The following is a 21,492-nucleotide window of genomic DNA, read 5'->3' as shown; positions in this document are numbered from 1 at the left end:
CAGTTCTTGAGATGTACAGCTGTATGATGCAACATTTCCTAGGGGTAAAAGAGTCCCGAGCAATTCTTGTAAAAAGTAAAGTAACAAAGCACATTTTGTGATGCCGTAGTGTTTGACTTGTTTGTGCCACTCATGTATGAATTCACAAAATTCTGAATTCACACTATAAACCAGAATGGTGGAGAGAATGAAACATACCTACACATGAAGACTTTCAACAGCTCACAGACCACCCAGGTTGCAGAGGCCTTCCAAGGCAGCCAGTGCAATGACATAACCCACAAGAATGCCCTAGAGTGAAGTGGTTTTTAAAGGATATTTAATTTTTCTTGAGTTTCATTCACCAGGAATAGTAATCATTCTCTAAAGGGCTGTGCTTCAGCCAACCAAGATGAGGTTATTATTATAAGATAATTAGTTGTAATAGAAGCTATCAATTACCAAGTACTTACGTGCCAGGAACTAATGCTAAGTGCTTTGTACACATTATCTCATTTAACCTATATGACTAACCCTATTAGGTAGCTATTACTATCTTCCTTTTACAGATGAGGAAATTGAGTGTCAGAAAGACTAAATGACTTGCCTAAGGTCACACCAATAATAAAACACAAACAAATCCAGGACCATCTGACTCAAAATCCATCCAGTAGGATCATTCTGCTCAACAGCTTCATATATTTGAGTCATGGATATAAATTACCTCAGTCTCATCCTTAAGCTGCCATCTACTACAGTGTTTCCCAAACTTGACTTCTCATTAAAATCTCTTTTTCAAAATAGAGATTCCCAGAACTCACTCCAACCCGACTGGGGAGAATATGAAAGAAATTAATCTCTTATTCTTTTGTTTTAAACAATGCCAAAAAAACGGCCAGATTTTTTTCTCTACTTTGAATTTCTCTTGGCTCAGTAACACTGCCCAGGCTCAGTTGCCCCTTGGCATGTGGGATGTTAGTTCCCCAACCAGGGATCAAACCCAGGTCTGCATTCCAAGGCAGATGCCACTGGACCACCAGGGAAGTCCCAGATTTTTATTTTTTTCCCCAATGAACTTAATAATGAGTATTTCACAAAAAAAATATTCAAAATCTTAACTCTCAAGGCAATTGGCTAGCATTCCATTGTTCAGTACTTTCTCTCTGGCTCAGAAGAATGAATAAATGAATGAACACACGCATGCCTGGGAATTCCACTCTGGACTCCCACAGAAAAGCTTTATCCAGAAGAAGAAGCTTCCAGGGGCTTCCCTGGTGTCCAGTGGTTAAGACTCTGCACTTCTGATGCAGGGGGTGTCAGTTTGATCCCTGGTCAGGGAACACTGATGTCCAGAAATGGTGACATGAGCTCAGAGTGACCCAGCCAGACGACTGCTGCTGCTGCTAAGTCGCTTCAGTTGTGTCTGACTCTGTGCGATCCCATAGATGGCAGCCCAACAGGCTCCCCCGTCCCTGGCATTCTCCAGGCAAGAACACTGGAGTGGGATGCCATTTCCTTCTCCAATGCATGAAAGTGAAAAGTGAAAGTGAAGTCCCTCAGTCATGTCCAACTTTTTGCGACCCCATGGACTGCAGCCTACCAGGCTCCTCCATCCATGGGATTTTCCACGCAAGAGTACCAGAGTGGAGTGCCATTGCAGCAGGCCCAAAGTCTGCTCACCACTCACTTCCTCCAAAGAAGGCACTGCTGCTTAAGATTCATCTGGAATTGTTCAGAAACATGTGAAATGATCATAAATACATTTGTATAATACATGTGTAAAGGAGTTAATACACTGAAAATAAATCCTTAGGGAGCTGGCATTCACTGGACCTTTCCTTACACAGAGCATGGTGCCTCCACGCAAGAAGACATGCTTGACTCCTAACTGACACACCTTTGTATGATCACAAAAAAGGTGATGGGTTTTATTTTCTTGGGCTCCAAAATCACTGCAGTCGGTGACTGCAGCCAAGAAATTAAAAGATGCTTGTTCCTTGGAAAGAAAGCTATGACACACCTAGACAGCATATTAAAAAGCAGAGACATCATTATGCTGACAAATGTCTATATAATCAAAGCTACGATTTTTCCAGTAGTCATGTATGGATGTGAGAGTTGGACCATAAAGAAGGCAGAGTGCCAAAGAACTGATGCTTTCGAATTGTGGCGCTGGAGAAGACTCTTGAGAGTCCCTTGGACAGCAAGGAGATCAAACTGGTCAGTTCTAAAGGAAATCAACCCTGAATATTCATTGGAAGGACTGATGCTGAAGCTGGCCACCTGATACAAAGAGCAGACTCATTGGAAAAGACCCTGATGCTGAGAGAGATTGAAGGCTAAAGGGGAAGGGGGCGACAGACAATGAGATGGTTAGATAGTTGTCACCGACTCAGTGGAGTCTGAGCAAACTCCAGGAAATAGTGAAGGACAGGCAAGCCTGGCCAAGCTGCAGTCCATGGGGTCTCAAAGAGTCAGACACGACTTAGTGATTAAACAACAACAACATATGATCACAGGATGGAACTTGATATTGAAAGAGACAGACCTGAGTTCCAGTCTCAACTCTGCCACTTCCTCACGGGATCGTGTTACGATTTTCTTAACCTCTCTGAGTTTTATTAATACTGTCCTCCTCTGGAAAACAGTGATAACCATAACTACTTCCTATAGAGTCTCCACCTAAGTGTAAATTACTCAGTTTAGAGGAGCACCGTTGGCCCCTTTAAAAATGGCTCACAGTTACCATTTATAATTGTTATTATTTTTACTTTCCCGTCCTCTGAAAAGTGAAACACATTTTGTTTATGCAGCTAACTGCCCAGGCTTAATGTCCCAGTTTAAAAAAAAAAAAAAAAAGTAAAAATCCAGCCCTCCAGTAGGACATTCCTTTCTGCTGTCCTCCAAACTGAGGATTGAGAGCATGCTTCCAAGACCCACAGCTGTCTAACATGCTAAGTGCAATAATGAGTTGCCGTGATATCCAGGGATAACAAAATTAACAACATTCTCTCCCCAAAAAAAAATCTTGTCTGGGGAGAGTTAGCAATTATTTCAATCAAATGTTCAGTGGTGACAAAGAAAGGACTTGGGTTGGAACCTTAGTAAGATATATCCCCTTCCGTCAGTGAAACTTGTTCAAAGTTACCATAAATACACCAAATCGTTGCTCGTCCTTTCCCAAGTCATTCCAAAGACGAGATCAAAGGTGGAGTTGTCAGATTTGCTGCCAGTTAATGGGCAGTCAGGGCAGCAGGACCAAGACTGGCATTTTATCTTCCTTGGATAGCCGCACACACCCCCGGAGTGTGTTTCTCGATAGTATTACTCCATTCAGAGCCTCAAGCCTGGTAAGTCCATCTTGAAGGAATAAGATTCCACTGGAGAGACCCAGGAAGGGGACAGAGTGTGGCACAAATGAAGTTTCAATCTATTCTTCTCACCGTGGCCGTTCTGTGCTTCCATACAGATAAAATCAAATGCAGAAGGCCTCGCTCCTGTAGCCCTGAAAGTCTGTCCACTGGCAGCAGGTCTGCTAGATCCACCAGCCTTTCAGTCATGTCCAATTTGGCCACTACCCTCTAGATGCGGTCATTAATTCCTGCAGACCTCGCCACACTGCCAAGTACCTAAGACAGTACAGCAACCCTGGCTATGGACGTTAGGGATGGGATGTGGGCTCTGGATGCTTTGATCTATTTGCTTCTCCATTTATATATGGATTCTGGAGAGAGGCTTCCCAGCTGGTGCAGTTGGTAAAGAATCTCCCTGCCAATAGAGGATATGTAGGGAAACGCAGGCACGATCCCTGGGGCTGGAAGATCTCCTGGAGGAGGAAATGGCAACCCACTCCAGTATTATTGCCTGGAGAATCCCATGGACAGAGGAGCCTGGCCGGGGTCCAGGAGGACCCCAGTTCACGGGGTCACAAAGAGTCAAACATGACTTAGCACTCAAGTACCCTGTACCTTACTTTGGACAGAGAGGTGGTTTTGGAAGGAGAAATGCTTTGGCAAACTCTTGACTGTACAGACTGTTCCATTCATACCAAGGAGTACGTTCCCTCTGAAGGGACATAGAAAGATAGAGCTCCCAAAGCGTCAGGTTTTTGTCACAGTACCTTAAAGCAACATTTATAGATTGCAACTATTCTGCAGAGAAAAGAAGAATGTGTGGGCTGTTAAGAGAGGCTGAACAAAGCACCTGCCACCACAGTTGCCACTGGAGAGTAATGTGGTCCAGGTTAACCTCTCCAAACCACAGGACGACCATCCATCACCCCTAACAGACAGCTCTCTGTGTGATTACCGTGGTAACAGTTCTCATTCCTTCCTAACAATCCCTGACACCACACATCAAAGCTTTAAAATCAAATCATGTTTACAGACTATAAAGAGAACTCACCCGCTTATGTGCCAACATCCACATGATTCTTCCCAGCTAAGGAGCTATGTTTTTTTAAACACTTTTTGATTCTTTGGTATTCACCAATGTCCCTAGACAAATTTTAAGTTAAACTGTTAATAGCGATGACCACTGGTCAAAAGCCAAGAGTGGCATATCATTTGAGCAGATAAATAGCAAAGCAGGATGCAATCAAAGGCAATTTACTGGGATTTTGAAACACCATTAAGAAAGAGGGGAAAGAACCTCACGACTCTTGCTTGCATGATCACTGACGGGTATTTAGAGAAAACAAACACACAGTTTATCAGCAATTCCCTCCTGCCTCCAAGCCCAACTCAGAGCCCATTTATTCAGATGCCAAAGCATTACTTGGGGGAACAGCAGTTATCTTGGTGATAAACGACATCCCCATCCAGCCAGGGTAGGTAAGTGAGATCCAAAACCCAATTTCAGAAGCCTCTTTGGTTGTTTCAGGGTGAGCGTACACACATGTCTAATTATAAAGTTCTTTCCCTACTACGAGCATGAATACAGGAAGCTTATATTTAAAAGTTTCTGTTTCAGGATAGAAAGCTATTAAGAAAACCATCAAAAGTCCCCAAGACCAAGAGGTGTATGAATATGCGGAGTCTCCTGTACTATCATTTTCAAAGTTTATACTATAAAAAATTTCAAACATGCAGAAAAGTCCACAAAATAACGTAAGGAAATTTTTTGTGCCCGTGACCAAACTTTGTCCAATATTTATGCCTGGCTATACTGACATTAGGCCTTTTCTTTTCCTTAATAAATAAATTACTACACAGGAAAATAAAAAATCTGTGTGTAGCCCTCCCAATTCCATGCACCTGCTTTCCTAAACAATATAACAGTTATATTATAATAATATAATGATAAGTCAGCACGTTTTCCAGCATTATATACATGGTATCAATCTACAGCTTGTTTTTCCTCAGCCTTGTATTTCTAAATCTTATCTGTCTTAATACAGTTAGGTCTGGCTCATCCATTTTCGGGTTTCCTTAGTGGGGCAGTAGGAAAGAATCCGCCCAGCAACGTTAGGAGATAGGAGATGAGGTTTCGATTCCTAGGTCGAGAAGATACCCTGGAGAAGGAAATGGCAACCCACTCCAGTATTCTTGCCTGGAAAATTCCATGGACAGAGGAGCCTGGTGGGCCACAGTCCAGGGGGTCGCAAAGAGTTGGACACAACTGAGCATGCACGAACACACACACACACACACACACACACTCATTTTATCGTTGCATGAATTTAACTACATGAATATAATACATATGATTTTTTCCTCTGAAGGCAGTTAGACTGTTTGAGACTTTTCATTAGCATAAACAACAGAGACATGAACATTCCTCTCCCACTGTCCCGTTGCCCACACGCAGTGATTTCTCAGGGTGTGAACACAGGTGGAAGTGCCGGATCGAGGGCTTCTGTGTGTATGTGCAGTTTCAGGTCCTGCCACATGGCTTCCAAAGTAATTGTACCAAACGACACTCCCACCATCAGGGGATGAGAGTGCTTATTGTTCCGCACCCTTGTCATCAAGCACTAGCATCAGACTCTTTCATGCTTGCCTGTCCGATGGGTATGAAACGGTACCTCGTTTTCGTTTGTGTTTTCTTGATTACCAGGAAAGTCCTTTTCATGTTCACTGGACATAGATCTTCATTTCTATGAATTGCCAATTTTTCTACTTGCATTTTTTCCTTTTTTCAAGCTGTCTTTTTACATTTATTCTGGGCTGAGCTGGGTCTTTGTGACTTTTCGTGGGCTTTTCTCTAGCCTCAGCGAGCAGGGGCTACTCTCTAGCTGTGCAAGGGCTTCTCACTGCAGCGGCTCCTCTTGTTGCGGAGCACGGGCTTCAGTAGTCGTGGCACATGGGCTTAGTTGTTCCCTGGCATGTGGGATCTTCCCAGACCAGGGATCGAACCCAGTCCCCAGCATTGGTAGGCAGATTCTTATCCACTGCGCCACCAGGGAAGTCCTACTTGCATGTTTTTTTCTTAACTGGTCTGGAAGAGATGTTTATATATTCTGTGACTTTGGGAAAGTTACTTAATTTCTCAGCTTCCCATTAGAAAAGTAGAGATAACATCTCTTAGGAATAATCAGAAGCAGATCAAAAAGCACTGAGTCCAGTGCCTGTTACACATAGAGCCTCAAAACAAGTCACTATTTCCATTATTGTGATGAAGATGAAGAATGAGGTTTAGAGTATGCATTTGTAGCCTTCCTCCCCAGTTCACAGCTCCTTTGGGATAAACGCTGCAGGACTCAGGAAGGGGACTCCGAGCCTCTCTTACTCCGACTTCCCCTAGATACAAGAACATAATAGGATTCTGTTGTTTACAAGTCTCTATGAGGAACATGTGCAGTGCTGATTCTCCCAGACAGCTTAAACGAAACATCAAAGTGACACATCCTCCAATCTACAAGCAACTGTGATCTTGTCTGCAAAAGGACCATGACCCTGAATTTCAAGTACCTGCATGAAAAGGGAGGGGGTTAGGAGATGGTAGAAACTGGCAGTTAAGTTCCTGGGATGGAAGCACAGCCTTGACTTCATGAGATGCCACCAAGCCCAAGACCTCTGCATGTCCCTCACAGAAGAATAGCAAAAAGACAATCATCCTATCACTTATCAAACACAGAAGTGTTTTTTTCAATAGTGACCAAAAGTACACTGACATCGCCTCGGTAGCAAGCACTCTGTGAAAACACTTATGTATCCCTACTATCCAGAAGCACATGTTTCTAAGGGCATGGTGGTGAGCTAGAGAGATGTAATAAAAAGGAATCATGTAAGCCTCTCTGCTCAGACTCTTAACATATTTAATTTTGTGCCAAGAGCCTCCAAGGTTGGCTTCTACTCAGCTGCATCTTGGCTTCTCCTTGGAGAAAAGCCACGTTCATCCTCATGAACTCTGCCAGGGGAGTTGGGAGCGTTTACAGCTGACCTCCAGGCCGATCAAGAAGTCCTGACATCAGCTTCAACAGGTGACTGGCACCTCATCTCTCCCTCCGGATTCAGTTTCCACCAGCACTCAAGAAACCAGAGACTTTCCTCAGTGACCCTCCTCCTGCTTTCTGCAGAGCAATCATGTGTAAGCGTCAACTCCAGCCCAAATATAATTAGACCCTCTTCTGATATCTATCTGGGTGTACTGCTTTCTTCCTTAAATGTGTGCCAAGTTTCCGCTTCCAAGAAGTTAAATCGCCATATAAAAATGCCCTGGTGATGATAAGTAATTAGACACTGTAATGGAAAATTAACTTTGTTTTTATTTAGAGCATTCATTTTAACAAGACATTTCTTTTTCTAACTGTTATTAAACTGCAATAAAAATAAATTAAATTCTGAGGGTTTGCAAGGCATTTCTGGTGAAAAACAAACAGCTCTCCTCCTGGACAAGAGTATTTCTGATTTTATTAATATCACTAAGTTGGTGCATGGTCCTGGTCTGAACACCATTCTTGATCAATCCTAAGGCAAGTTCTAATCCTGTCGTCTGTGTTATGGAAGGAGAAACAACCATTGCAACATCACAGCAGCTGAAACGGAGGCAGGCATGCCGGGTGGGACGGAGGGCTTTGCCTCACATGGGAAGTCTATACCCGAAGGTTCTCTATTTTTCTTTCTCTCCTTCCTCCTCTTTGTCATACTGTTCCCAAAAGACCTGCAGCCTAGTGATTCGCAACAGGCCAGAGAGCACCTGTTGGTTTTGGCAAGTTCTGGGTTAGAAGGGGGTGAAGCTAACAGAGTCAGGGGTCCATGAGAAAAACGCCACTGTCTCAAAATCAGAATGGACACTGACACTCCCCAAGAGAACGCAGAATGAGACCTCTATCTATCCATCTAACCAAAGCCCCACGGCCTCTAATCATATTCCAGCTAGGAGGTCAGCAATGGTGTCGCCAAGGGACCCAAAGTATCTTCACTCTGGATAGATAAAGATGATGTAGGCTCCAACACCAAAGTCCCCAGAAAGCAGGGCGCTTCTGGTCCGTGCCCTGCCTAACTTCCACCCCTGATCCTCTTCCTTCTGACCTCAAAACAAAGTGCAAACAGCACCTAAAAATGCTCTGAGTTCACACAGACTCAGTCCTGCACCGTGAGGCCTAAATGTCAGGCAGGGCACTGGCGCCAGGCTCTTCCCTGAGGGGTCCCCAGGGAGGTGTCTAAGTAAAATCAACGTTGGTCATTTCCTCTCCACTCAGGGACAGAAGAATCTTAGAAGCCACCTTTGTGTCACCCCTACAGTCACCCTGAAGGGTGCTGTGCTACATATAAGGTGGAATCAAGTGGCTTCAAGAGTTTCAAAGAAACCTACTCTTTTTCTTTTTCCCTATTCCGTCTCTTTTCTCATTTTCATCTCTCTTTACAATCTCAACAAAGTCTTACCATTGTTACTACTTTTCACATAGATTTCTTGGATGTAAAAATGTAACAGTCTTTTCATTTAGATTTCCGAGGTATGTTAAAACTAGCAACTGTATACGGGCTATGCTGGGATCACAAATTCTATTTTCAACCCAGAGGTACAACTGACACTGTAGGAAACTGGTTTCATAAAAGATTTATTATATATACAGTGTCAGTTGAGTTGCATTTAAGGAGGTTAATATGACAATTTAGGTGCTGATAATACCCTTCAGGTGGAGCTCAAAGAGAAAATTCCAGATGGTAAGCAAAAGGATTTAATTGTTATGCGTGCGTGCTCAGTCACTTCAGTCATGAAGTTCAGTCGTCTCCGACTCTCTGCAACCCTGCCAGGCTCCCCTGTCCACGAGATTCTCCAGGCAAGAATACTGGAGTGGGTTGCTATGTCCTTAATGTCCACAATTCTAAATTGCCCAAACAGACTTCAGAGGACCACAAAGAAAACTAGGCAGTGGCTCTACAGGTACTTCAGAGAAAGGTTTAAAATATCCCCACTGTTAGTCAAGACTTTAAATAAACTTAAAAATAATGAGACTGCCATCACCAACCAAGTGTAAATATTTGTTGAATTAAATTACTGAGTTAAATGATACTGAAGATTATAGACTTTTGGAAAGGCATTTTTAACTTGCTAAATTTGGAATCACTTTCCCATTTCCTATTAGAAAAAGCAGAACCAGAGAAGAAACTGCTAATAAACTCCTTAAAACTGACTCCAAAGGAATCCCCTTAGCCTCTCTATTTTGCAGAGGCGTTATAAAATTTAAGGAGGAAAGAGACAACAGCTGAGGATCCCAAAAGAGCTCAGTATCCCAAAAGAGCTCCACTCCAAATATATTCTGACCCTGAGTCCTCATACCCCATGCATTCCTCAGTTTATTTACCCTGAGAATGGGAACAGGAAAGACAGAGATGAGTAATTGCTAATAAAAGCCCATTTGCCTCTGGCAGAAATACAAATGCCTGTTGATAAAGACCATTTTCCAAACCCAGAGTTTATATTTCTCCATCAACATTTCAGGGCCCAGGAGCCAGGCTCCCAAGATCCAGTGGGTTTGGAGCTCTAATTTTAAAAAACTGAGCTACAATCTGGGGACTCCCTGGAGCCAACTCATGAAGCAGCAGCCAGCTCCCTAACTCCCAAAGAAGTCATCACACATGTCCACACCTCATTTCATTCTTAACCAGGATGACACTCAATCTTTATGATAAAAATTGAACCCGAGGACACCACCCAAAAGAACTTGTTTCTCTTAGACCCACCAAAGAATAAAATGTTCTCAAAGCCACCTCCTATGATAAACACCCTTCCCCACATGTCCCTTTTAATTGACTGGCTGACTGTCTCCTGGGTGTGACTGTGCGGATTTATCCCGGGTGTGTAACTGAGTTGGAAAAATCTTCCTGAGTTCTGAGTACCCTAATATGAAAGGCAGCAGTGTACAGTGCGGGCTGAAAGTACATCTAAGCTGTCATATGTCACTGATGTGACCACAGCACTTTTTTTTTTTTAACTTTTAATTTTGTACTGGGTATAGTCAATTAACAGACAATGTTGTGATAGCTTCAGGTGAAGTGAAGGGTCTCAGCCATACATTACATGAAACTCTTCTCCATACTGTGGCAGCCTGGATGGGAGGGGAGTTTGGGGACTTTGCAAAAAATAAAAGTATGTCTACTTGGGAAGCTTGGTCTATGATTGGTATGTTTCTTTCCAGCTCTAAAACTCACCGGTCAGCTCTACAATACTGGCCACTGGAGGTCCCGGAGACAGTCAACAGAACCCAGAGAAGAGAAAAGGAATTAAACCATAGGTTTCAGTAAGATCACTGAAAATCATGTAGTGGTCACGAGTTGTAAAATGTTCAAATATCACAGTCAGCTCCCCCTAAATGTGCATGTCGAAGACCTAGGGTAATTCTAGGTTATAAGTATCAATAATTATAATGCTATATGTAATTATGCACAGTGCTTTGGTTTCTCAGTATCCTCATATGAAACCTCATAGGGTAAATCGTAACAACTTGTTTTTGTGATTCAAATTACTCATTTTTTTCCAAACACTCCTCAAATTTAGAAACCCTGCCCATTTCTAAAGATCAAACTGAAAGAGAGATTCTTCCAAAGGAACTGTGACGATACCTCTGTAATATTCTGTCCTGAGAAGCCAGTTCAAGCGACTCTCCCACCAAGAAACAGTCATCACAACCAGAAAAATTAAACAATGCACCAAAGAGTTAAATATGATATCATACACTGCAAGTCGTATTTCACTTCAATCACTGTCAACATTCTAATATTTATGAGAGATCATCACTGGCTTCTAAACAGCAATATCGTTCCCCTCTGAATAAAGATTACTGTTGTCAGATTTTAAAATATGAACAACATGTTATAAACTCAATTCTAAACATGTTCCACATTCATCAATGCTTGGAATAACAATTTTTTTTTCAAATGGAGACTCTCTTTAAGTTATTTCATTTTAAATTTAATGACAAATGTTCCTTTAGTTTGGCTTTAAGAAAAGGATTGCTTCACTCAATATCTATTATATGATGTAAGAGATCTATTAGGAAACTTAAATCCATTTAGAGACTGCATCCTAAAACTAAAATTACTATATTTTAATAAGAAAAGACCTGTTCAAACAAATAGTTTTTTTTTGAAGATGAGTATTCCATCAAGGTTAGAGTATCTAATAATAAATTACTGTCAAGCGATTATCTGCCTGATGAAAAATGTTTCCATTTCTCAGTTTACTTGAATACATGCTCTTCTGCCTGAGGAGATCACTATCATAAATTGACATTTGGATTGCTAAATCTAAACAACACAGATTGCTTAATTATGTAGAGGCTTCTAAAACACTGTAGCTTTTTCTCTACAATTTTTTGTACTTATTGTGGAGGGTGGTCACTTTACTATCTTAGTTTTCATTATTTTATCTGACAAAGTTGACTTCTCTTAGTTATTTAACCTTAAAACAGCAAAACCAAAGGATGAGACAGTTCAGTAACTTTAATTCCAATTATGCCTTTCACTTGATTTGAATATTTTATTCATTGGTTCCACCAAAAGTGCTAAGGTATTTATTTCTATCCTATATATACATATATATGTATATATAGTTTCCTTACGGATGCCAGCAACTTATTGCTGTTTTTTTCAATTAATAAAAATTAAGTTAAAAAAAAACTAAGTTCATCCAATCTAAGATTTGTGAACCTGAATATTACTGTTAAAAGCAAAACCTTCAAAGCGTGGTATTTGCAAAGCCTTTGAGAAGTCGTTAATGGTATTCCCATGATCTAATACATGTAAGGCTTTAACTGTAATCGTAAACCCACTGAAAGCTTATGATCTGAAAGGATGGACTATTGTAGCCAGTTTTCTTGGGTTTAATTCCACTGGCCAATCCCAGTTTCTATATTTTAAATCTCAACTACAGCAAAATCATAACACACTTTTCAAAAGAACAACCTAAAGAAATCAAGTGCGGGAATGATAGGGAAAGAATGTCAGTGCCAACAACCATGCTTCCCAACAAACCATCAAAGAACTTCAAGAGTACAAGACTGAGCAAAACGTTTAGTTTGTGAAATATGTGCAATTCACTCTTAACACTCACAAAAGTACATATGAATCATTGTATTTTCCTCTGATTTATGTCCCGCACAAGATTCAATAAAACATAGAACTTACTCAGCTTTGACTGATGACTGGATCATTGTTTTTGGAGGCTATTTATTACTCTTTTTCTGGCATGATTTCTTCTATGATCCAACTCTGTGACTGCTAAAAGCCAGGAAAAGCTGCCTTCAAGTCAACGCATGGTACAAAGTCACTAAAAAGTTTGCAGGCATCAGCCTACGCCAAGGTGCTTAGGAAAAGTTGTTCTGCTTTGTCCTAGGGACCCCCAGGTATGCAATGTCTTTGCAGGGTTCATGGAGATTTATGATTAAAACAGATCCTCTCTTTTTCCTTTAAGGGATTTGAGTTTTTTCAGGAAATAATTCTTCATACTCAATACAAGTTTCAGCCTACCTCCTCTCTTCAAGATCTATGCGGATGAGTCATCCCAGGGCTAAAGCACAGCAGATACACAAAAGTAAAAACATCAACATCAACCATATCTGTCTTGTTTCTAAAATTTCTTCTTCATTTCTTGTTTCGTAAATTTCTTGGCTTTTGAAATTCAGTATTTCAAGTCTTGTTCTGGGCTATCAGATCTAACTTCACCTTACAGACAAATTGTATTTTACAAAGGAGTAACTGAATAGAATATTCATTTATTACCAAACACATGTAGCAACAACTTGGTTGTGAAAGAACTACTATATCTATTCATACACTTATTTACTGATTTCCCTAAAGAGCCTGTCAATGGAGCCAACAGAAAATGTAGTATTCCAAGCATTGTGTATCAGCAGTTGGCCCAAGATTACAAAATCATCTTTGAAAACCATTGCTAACACTTCCCTTTACTTTTTCAATGTTAGTACAATTAAATTCATTTATTTCATATCACCCATGCAACAAACATAACTTCAAAGGGTCTTTCAGTTTGGAAATACTAAACTTTTTACCTTCAGTTAAAGCACAGTCAACAGGTTTTTTTGATAAAAAAATTTTTTTTGCTACACCCACATTTGGATAGTCTAAATCCAAATTATAATGATTTTATAATTATAATACCAGGGCACTATGAAACTTGGAGCTTCTCTTAATGTAAAGTTTTTTTAAATACCTTTGAATTTTTTTTCTACATAAACCTACGACTTTTAAAATATATTTATTAAGTGCCCTTTATCTTTCCCAAGGGTCTTAGCTCTTATGGAGAAAGGAAACCAGACCTGAGGACCGTTTTTATTGTGAGCATTGTTTCTCACTCGCTTAGAACTCAGGGGGTTGTGCTTGCCGCACAACGCCACACTTCCCAGTACTACTTCCTCAGAAGGCGAGCCTTTAAAGCAAACTTCAGCGGACTCACGGTTTTTCTGGGAGCCTCAGGATACTACTGATTTACATGTAAAATTCTCACTGGAGACAGGAGGGGGTTGGACGAGTTAGCTCAGGTGAGAAACAATGATATAGGCGCTGAACCAGGTCAGGGGGTGCCTTTTGTGCCCGAAAACAAGCCTTTTCTGCCGGAAAACCACAGCGACCCTGGGAAGAAGGAAGGTTCTCCTGCCGGCGGATCCCAAGGCGCTGCGGAGCCGCAGTTTCTTGGGGGCGCGCTGCCGTGACTGCGTTTCCAAACTGGCCATCGACACCTTGCAGGGCCTTTCCCCAAGTTGCAGACGCCTCTGCCATGCTAGCCGCGGAGAATCCTAGTTACCTTGCAGGGGCCCAGAATTCCCGGGTTCCTTCCTCTCGCCCTCAGGTGCGAGAACAGAGGTGGTCAAGCGCCCGACCCCGGTGCCAAAGCTGCCGCACCCCACTGCGCCCCCGCGGGCCGTCTTACCCGTACAGGAATGCAGGGGCTTGGGTCGCACGACCAGCGACGGGCACACGGAGTAGAGGGAAAGTTTCTCAAAGTAATCGCAGGTCTCCTTGGAGAGGATCTCGTCGATCATGAAAGTCTTGTAGCGCCGCCTGGCTGCTTTGAGTTGGCCGGGCGAGCTCAGCCTCAGCTCCGCGTGGCAGTGCATGGTGAGCCCGGGCGAGCTCCCGCCAGCCGGGGCCGTGGGGCTGGCGCGCCGGCGGGGGGCCTCGGCCCGGCTCCTCCGCGGCCCGGAGGCGGCGGGGCTCAGGAGGCGTGCGGAGGGGAGGCGGCACCGGGCGCGCCGGCCGCGCGTCTAGACCCACCCGCGGATCAGCATCTTCGCGGAGCCTTTTGGGGACATCGCAGCTGTCAATCAGCGCGCGCTTCCTGCGGGGCCGGGTGCGGAGCTGCGCCGAGGGCTGGCCGCCGAGAGGCGTCGGCGCCCACCCCGCCCAGCCCGCCTGTACAACCCGGCGCGGACCTGCGCGCCTAGTGCCTGCCGCTCGCGATCGCCTCCTCCCGCCTCTCAGCGTCTAGCGCTCTTCTGCCTGCCTATTTTAAGACACTTGCTTTGGCTCTCCTCCCCGCCCCCCTCCCGGGACGAGCTCCAGGTGTGTGTGCAGTGTGCGCGCCCATGTGTGCGCGCGGTGAGGGGAGCGCGCGCCGCCCCCGCCTGCCGGCCAGGCCTCAGCTGGCCGCTGCCCGCGCCGAGCCCGACGCTCTGGGCATGATACGCTCCCGGTCCCGCTCCCATCGCCAGCACCCAGCCGGCCGGCACGTCCTGATCTGTTACTAGAAAGAAGTGGAGACCTCGCCGTGGCTCCCGAGACTGCGGACCCCAGAATCGGCGACCCCCAGCATCTGGTTGCCTTCTTCCCTCTCCACCTGGACTTCCGGAGGCCGTTTCCCGAGGACCACGGCATCCCCTCGTGTTCCTTAGGCTCTCAGCCCACTCCCAGCCCGCACGCTCCAGCACCCGGAGTGTGCGCTGGGATTGCGAACTTAATGGTTCCACGGAGATCCCAAGCCATCAATGACCCTAGCACTGTCCGTTATCCCACCAGTAAACTAAAAAAAGAGAGAGAGAGAGAGAGGAGTCAGTAAAAACGTGTTTTTAATTCTTTAACTCTGTTTATAAAACTTTTTTCGTCTCCAGGAGCACCAGCGGAGCGTGACTGCCGGCGCGGCTGGTCCTCGGGCCGCCGACCGGTTGGTGGCTCCTGGCGCCGAATACTCGGGCACCGCGGCGTTCCTTCCCCAGGTCCCTGGCGACGCGCAGGGTTCGGGGACTCTGAGGACACGCGTTCATGAAGTGTTTTGTCTTTTGCGTCCTGGGTGCCTAACTTCTGAGTCTTCTCCAATTAGTAGCTGAACGAACTTTTGTTTTCAGTTGAAATTGTTGGGCGAGGGGACCCCACCCAACCTAAGCACCCGGACTGACAGTCCTGCCTGCATGCTCCCCGCGCGCCCGAGCTCGGCAGAAACTGTCGGTGCTGCCAGTTCCTCGCGATTTTGTCTGGAAATGGGTTTGCGCGGGGCCGTAAGGAGTATTAAGAATTATACATGCGGATGGCCTTCGCCGAGACCGAGTTTGTGGCTGGTGACATCTCACGGTCTCGATCGCGGCGGGCTCCCCGTGGAGCTGCTTGTCCTGGAGCCGGAGTCGCCGCGAAGCAAGTGAACGCGCGCGCCTGGGCGAGTGGTTCGACTCCAAGGGAAGAGCCACGCCTGGAGAACTAATAACGAGGCACTTAGAAAAAAAGTAGTAATAAACCGAATTATAGCCTTACATTAGACGTGACCCGCCTCGCGCCTTTGAGGAACTTCATTCCCAAAGTGTTCGCGTGCACCCTGCCTCCCCTCCGCCCCTCCCCTGCATTTAGTACGATTTTCGTTTATTCTCGTATCTCCTTACGCTCATCATTCTTCTCCCCTCGGAGAGACAGCTCGAGGGCCCGCGGGAGCTGCGGCCATGTGTCCGGGTGACGGCGCGCGTCCCGCCACAAGGCCTGGAGGTCGCCCTGCTGGGCCCCGGTGCGCCCCCAGCCGTGGTTGCGGGTTCCAAGGCCTGTCCTCTGCCCCGAGTCTGGCCAAGGATGCTTCGGGCTCAGTCCGGGCAGCGCCACCCGGCGCCTTCAGAACACGCTGCGCCACGAACTGGGGACAGACAGTCCCAGGGGTGCGGCGTTGAAGCAGAGGACGTTGTTGAGTGCGGAGCTAAATTTCTTGCTGGAAAGTGCCGCGCTGTCTGCAGCGACGAGAAACAATGTTTGGTGGGAGCCGAGGGCGCGGCGTGCTGGGGGTGGGCCTCTGCATCGCACCTAGCGACCCTGGCGAGGGATCGAGCGTTAACGGCTTGAACCTCTGTCGGGCCTTCACGGAACGCGCGCGCCCCTCGGTCCGTCTTTTCCTCCACCTCTTGCCCGGTCCTCCCCTCGCCGGCTCTTCCTGGCCCTTCCACCGCCACCGTCCCTTTCCCTCGTTTGCGCCCATTTCTCCTTCCCCCACTGTTCCTAGCCCTTTGGGCCTCCTCTGCTCGATCGGACTCCCGCTTTTCCCCTTCTCCCCATCTGCCAGCCTGATTTCTTTTTCTTTCTTTCCTCTCTTCCTTTCCTTGCTCCTTCTTGTCCTCTCCCTCCCCCTCTCTTTAGACACGCATGTGAAGCCGCGCTCCTGTGCCCCTGCATCGCCGCTCTGCCACCCGGACGGCTGCGGGTGGCTCTCGGGACTGGACTGCGCCAAAGCCCCAGCCGCCCGTTCTGGGGGGAACCGGTGTCGCCTCTGCCCGCTGCGCCCTCCAGCCCGCGTTCCTCCCAGAGTGCACACGAGCACTGCACAACGTTCGCCCAGACTCTCCCGCAACTGGTCCTGCGATTGGAAATCTGCAGCGTGTTCAAATAGCTACATAATAAATTAAGTAATAATTCCTGGACTTTCTGTCTTTTCTATTTTCTACCAGAGACGCAAGAAATCTCAGAAGGGGTCTGAGAGCCCAAGTCTCCAGGTAGAGTGGAGAGGGATGCCTGATCTTGGAGTCTGGAGCCTCCAGCTGTGTGTTGCTTATAATCAAAGACAAGCCTGTTTTCTCATTTGTACCTGACCATCATAATATCTGTTTCATAAGGTTGGCGTTTCATGATCCATGCCTTTTTACAGCTCTTGCCTTCAATGAGCATGCCCAAGGCACCCCATCCCCTCCCTCGTTCTCTGCCTGGAAAAGTAATTCAGGGCCCATCTCATATGTTACCTCCTCTGGAAAAATACCCCCCACTTCTCAAGACTGGGGTTGGTGTTCCCATCTTAGGGGTTTCTTTACCTAATTACTGTCTTCTCTGTGTTAGTGTCACCCACTGAACAATTCATCTTGTATCACCAAGACCAGCATAGCACCTGGCACAATGTAGGTTCTCAGTACATGAATAAATTAATGCATTAAAGTTTGGATCATTGTATAATGTGTGTAATCTTCACTAGTTCTACTGAATTTGTCTTTCTCCTTAAATCCATCTCTCCTTCCTTTGTAGTTTTGATTTTTCAGCAATGGCATTTAGCCCAGCTCCCATTTTGCTCTCATCTCTCTCTTTCACTCCCCTTCTCCTGATCTCAGACTGTAAAGGGCTTCCGTAGAAGGAAGCACACCCCAGCTGTCAATCACAAAGTGGGGCTTTGGTCAGGAATAGTCCGGGGTTTAGTTTCCAACATTAATGAAGTGGCTGGAACAGCAAACATCTGCCAAAGAGCCTCAAACCTTTTCCAGCTGCTGGAGACCCACAGACACTTCCCAGCCTCCTGTGACGACGGTGCCCCGGCGGTGTCTGCCCCTCTACCGGGAGGAACACACACGGAGAGAAACAGACCCGTCTGTACCCAGCCATTCTTGCTCAGGCAGGCAGGAAAGGGGATAAAAATGCACACCCCCAGGAGGCTTCAGGACCTCAGCTCCCCTCCCCCATCTGGCGTCTCATTCCTGGGGATAGGGCCAGCCAGAAAGAAGGGGCAAAGACACCTGTGTAAAGTTTAAGGTTTTGACAACTAGAAACCAAAGACCTGCTCTTTCCCATTTCATCTGACACCCAGTGTCTCTACTGAACTAGAATACATGAAAATTTAATAAAACAAAATGGTATTTAAAAATCCTAGGGTGGCACTTTAATTGCCTCTAGGACCTAACCCTAGGTAAATTAGCTCAGCTTCATTTTTTGTGTAACTATCATTTTATAACCTTGGGCAATGTGTCAAGGTAGATACAGAAGTGGCCAGTGCATAAATAAGTCTTCTGAGTAAACGAATTCATTTCCAATCATCTTTTCTCCAAGTAGGAGGGGAGCGAAAGCACTCCTTACACTCCAGTAAAGTGTGTTTAATAACTTGTATTTCAGTCGCTAAGTTTTGAAATAGTTTCAGACATGTAAAAGCAAAATAGGGAAAGCCTTGTAAGTTAATATTCCCCTGGGCTCCAGGGCCATGCCAAAACTGCTGCCTGCAGAGCCCGGCCCAGCAATCTTGCACAAGAAGTCAAAGGAGGCAGACAAGAAAGCCAGCTTATTTTTAATGATGATATTAATTTACAAAAACTGCTCTCATACTCTGTAAAGCATCTTTTTAAGAGGGTACAAATGCAGTGCACTTGACAAATGGGCTTGGAAATGTCTGAATAGGTCCTTCTTTCTGGAAACATCTTTCTGGTGGAAAAGTTTTTAAACTGGGGAAAAAAAAAAGACGATTGCTGTATCTACAGGGCACCTAACATTTATGTGAAAAGTGAAAATGCAGTGAATCATCCAAATGTTTCCAAATTTTTAGAAGCTTGGTATATGGATTTAAAAATTAAAACACACACACACATTTGTTTTGAGGACCTACTGTATAGCACAGGGCACTCTGCTGAATGTTATGTGGGAGCCTGGATGGGAAGGAAGTTTGGGGGAGAATGGATACACGTATGTGTATGGCTGGGTCCGTATGCTGTCCACCTGAAACAATCACAACATTGTGAATCAGCTATACTTCAGTATAAAATAAAAAGTTCAAAAAACATTGGTTTTGTTGATTATTTCCTTTTTAAAATTGCTCTATCCTAACAATCTTCTTTCTTTTTCTTTTTTTTAAACTTTTTATTTTATATTGGAGTATATCCACCTAGCAATGTTGTTATAATTTTAGGTGGACAGCAAAGGGACCCAGTCATACATATACATTTATCCATTCTCCCCCAACCTTCCCTTCCATCCAGGCTAAATAGTCTTGTTTCTGCCTATTTTTCTCAATTATCCCATTGGATATAGCCAGGAAAATAAAATTTAAGCACTCCTATGTTTTTCATAATGTTGTAGAAATGGATTTTGATGTTTGGGACATCACTGGTTTTGATTTGTTCTTTTTTTGTAAATGATATCCCTCACTGATGAGGAAGCTGCCACAAGAGAGGAGAATCATTTTCAATATGTCAGAGAGCAGTGCTCTGATCCTGGGGTAAGTGGAAAGAACTTTTGAGTCAGGCAAATGCGTGTTCCATTCACAGCCCAATCAGTTAGTAATCTCCCTGACCTCTGGTCTTCACTCACAACATGGGATGATGATAGCCAGCTCGGGTTTGCTGGAGGGTTCCATGGAGGACTGTATGCACTGTACCAATTTATGAGAAGCCGGTGTTCCCACTGCCTTTACTCTGAGTTCAATAAAATAAGCTATTCACTTTAAAAACCATCACACATACATCTGCATTTTTCAAAAAGCATCTGAGCCACTGCTGTTTCATGTGTGTGGGGAGTTAGTTGGTTTTTTGTTCAATGTTCAGAACCTAGGAAGCAATTTGCTTTTAAAAACCATCACAGGGCTTCCCTGAAAGCTCAGTGAGCGGTAAAGAATTCTCCTGCTGATATAGGAGATGTGGGTTTGATCCCTGATCTGGGAAGATCCCACAGGCCTTGGGGCAACTAAGTCCATGTGCCATAAATATTGAACCTGTGCTCTAGAGCCTGGGAGTTGCAACTATTGAAGCCAATGCACCCTACAGCTTGTGGCTGGCAAAAGAGAAGCCACTGCAATGAGCAGCCCGCTCACCTCAGTAAAGAGTAGCCCGCTCACCTCAGTAAAGAGTAGCCCCCACTCACTGCAACTAGATTAAAGCTGTTGTGCATCAGTGAAGACCAAAAATAGATAAATGAACTAATATATACATTTATATATTTTTAAAAAATCACAAAGGGATTTCCCTGGCAGTCCAGTGGTTAAGACTCCAAGCTTCCAATGCAGGGGGAGTGCAAGTTAGATCCCTGGTCAGGGAACTAAGATCCCACACGCCTTGTGAAGTAGCCAAAAAAAAAATTTTTTTTAATAGATAAACAACAAGGATTAGTCTAAAAAACCATCACAAAATACAACTGCATATTTTAAAAAGAGTCAGAGCCACTGCAGTTTCATATATGTCTGGTCTGGGCTTTTGTTCAATGTTCAGAACCTAGGATCAACCAAGAAATGAAGAGGGGAGGAACTGGTCTAAGAGCAAGGGACTATCGTTAACTGAGGGGAATGGCGCTGGCCGCCAAGCGTCCCTGAGTGCTACTCAACATCTGGCACCTGCAGCCCAGACTCAGCACATCTGTATGTGTCAATCATCCTAACCAGCACTTCACAAGAGACTGGCTCACTTATCATTGCTGTTTTCTCTCTGCAAAAAACAATGCTAGGATCCTGCTCCCATTGGGTGACAGCTCAGCCAAATCATCTCATAACGTATTTTTATTCTCTCCTCTGCCTCAAGCAGGCCTCAGTTAGGTTTCATGTGAATTCTCGGTAATCTGCCCTAATATAGGGCCGGCCAACAACCCACCCAGAGAGGCCAGATTTCAAAGAGAGCGATCAGTCGTTTGGTTGTTGGCATGGGCTGTTGTTATCAAGGACAGGAAGGTTCCTGTGTCAGCCAGCGCAGGGAAAGACTTGTGGAGCCAGTCTGCCTCTGACCACATGAAGGGAAAACAACACTCGAATGATTAACTTGCTGGCGGGTTTGTTATTATGCTCTTACAGGACGATATTTACCAAGAACACTGGGTGTAGAGTGTCAATCAGAACGTAATGGCCTCTGCTCTCCAAGCTGGTAAGGAAGAGGAAGTTTGCTTGGACTCCTGGACACAGGTGCTAATCACCCACTTAGTT

The 21,492-nt window shown here is 44.9% G+C and overlaps 1 protein-coding gene across 1 annotated transcript in view; it reads right to left on the bottom strand.

Moving 5' to 3' along the window:
* Nucleotides 1-17,253, bottom strand: part of BARX2 (BARX homeobox 2) — an 80,537-nt gene extending 63,284 nt beyond the window's left edge. Inside the window, exon 1 of the mRNA XM_005699630.3 lies at nucleotides 14,314-17,253. Coding sequence (XP_005699687.2) covers nucleotides 14,314-14,500 — 187 coding nt within the window. The 5' untranslated portion in view covers nucleotides 14,501-17,253. The remainder of the gene's footprint in view (nucleotides 1-14,313) is intronic.

This window comes from Capra hircus, chromosome 29 (assembly GCF_001704415.2).
Source record: "Capra hircus breed San Clemente chromosome 29, ASM170441v1, whole genome shotgun sequence".
Lineage (NCBI taxonomy): Eukaryota > Metazoa > Chordata > Mammalia > Artiodactyla > Bovidae > Capra > Capra hircus.
This window is presented reverse-complemented; position numbering and strand designations above follow the sequence as displayed.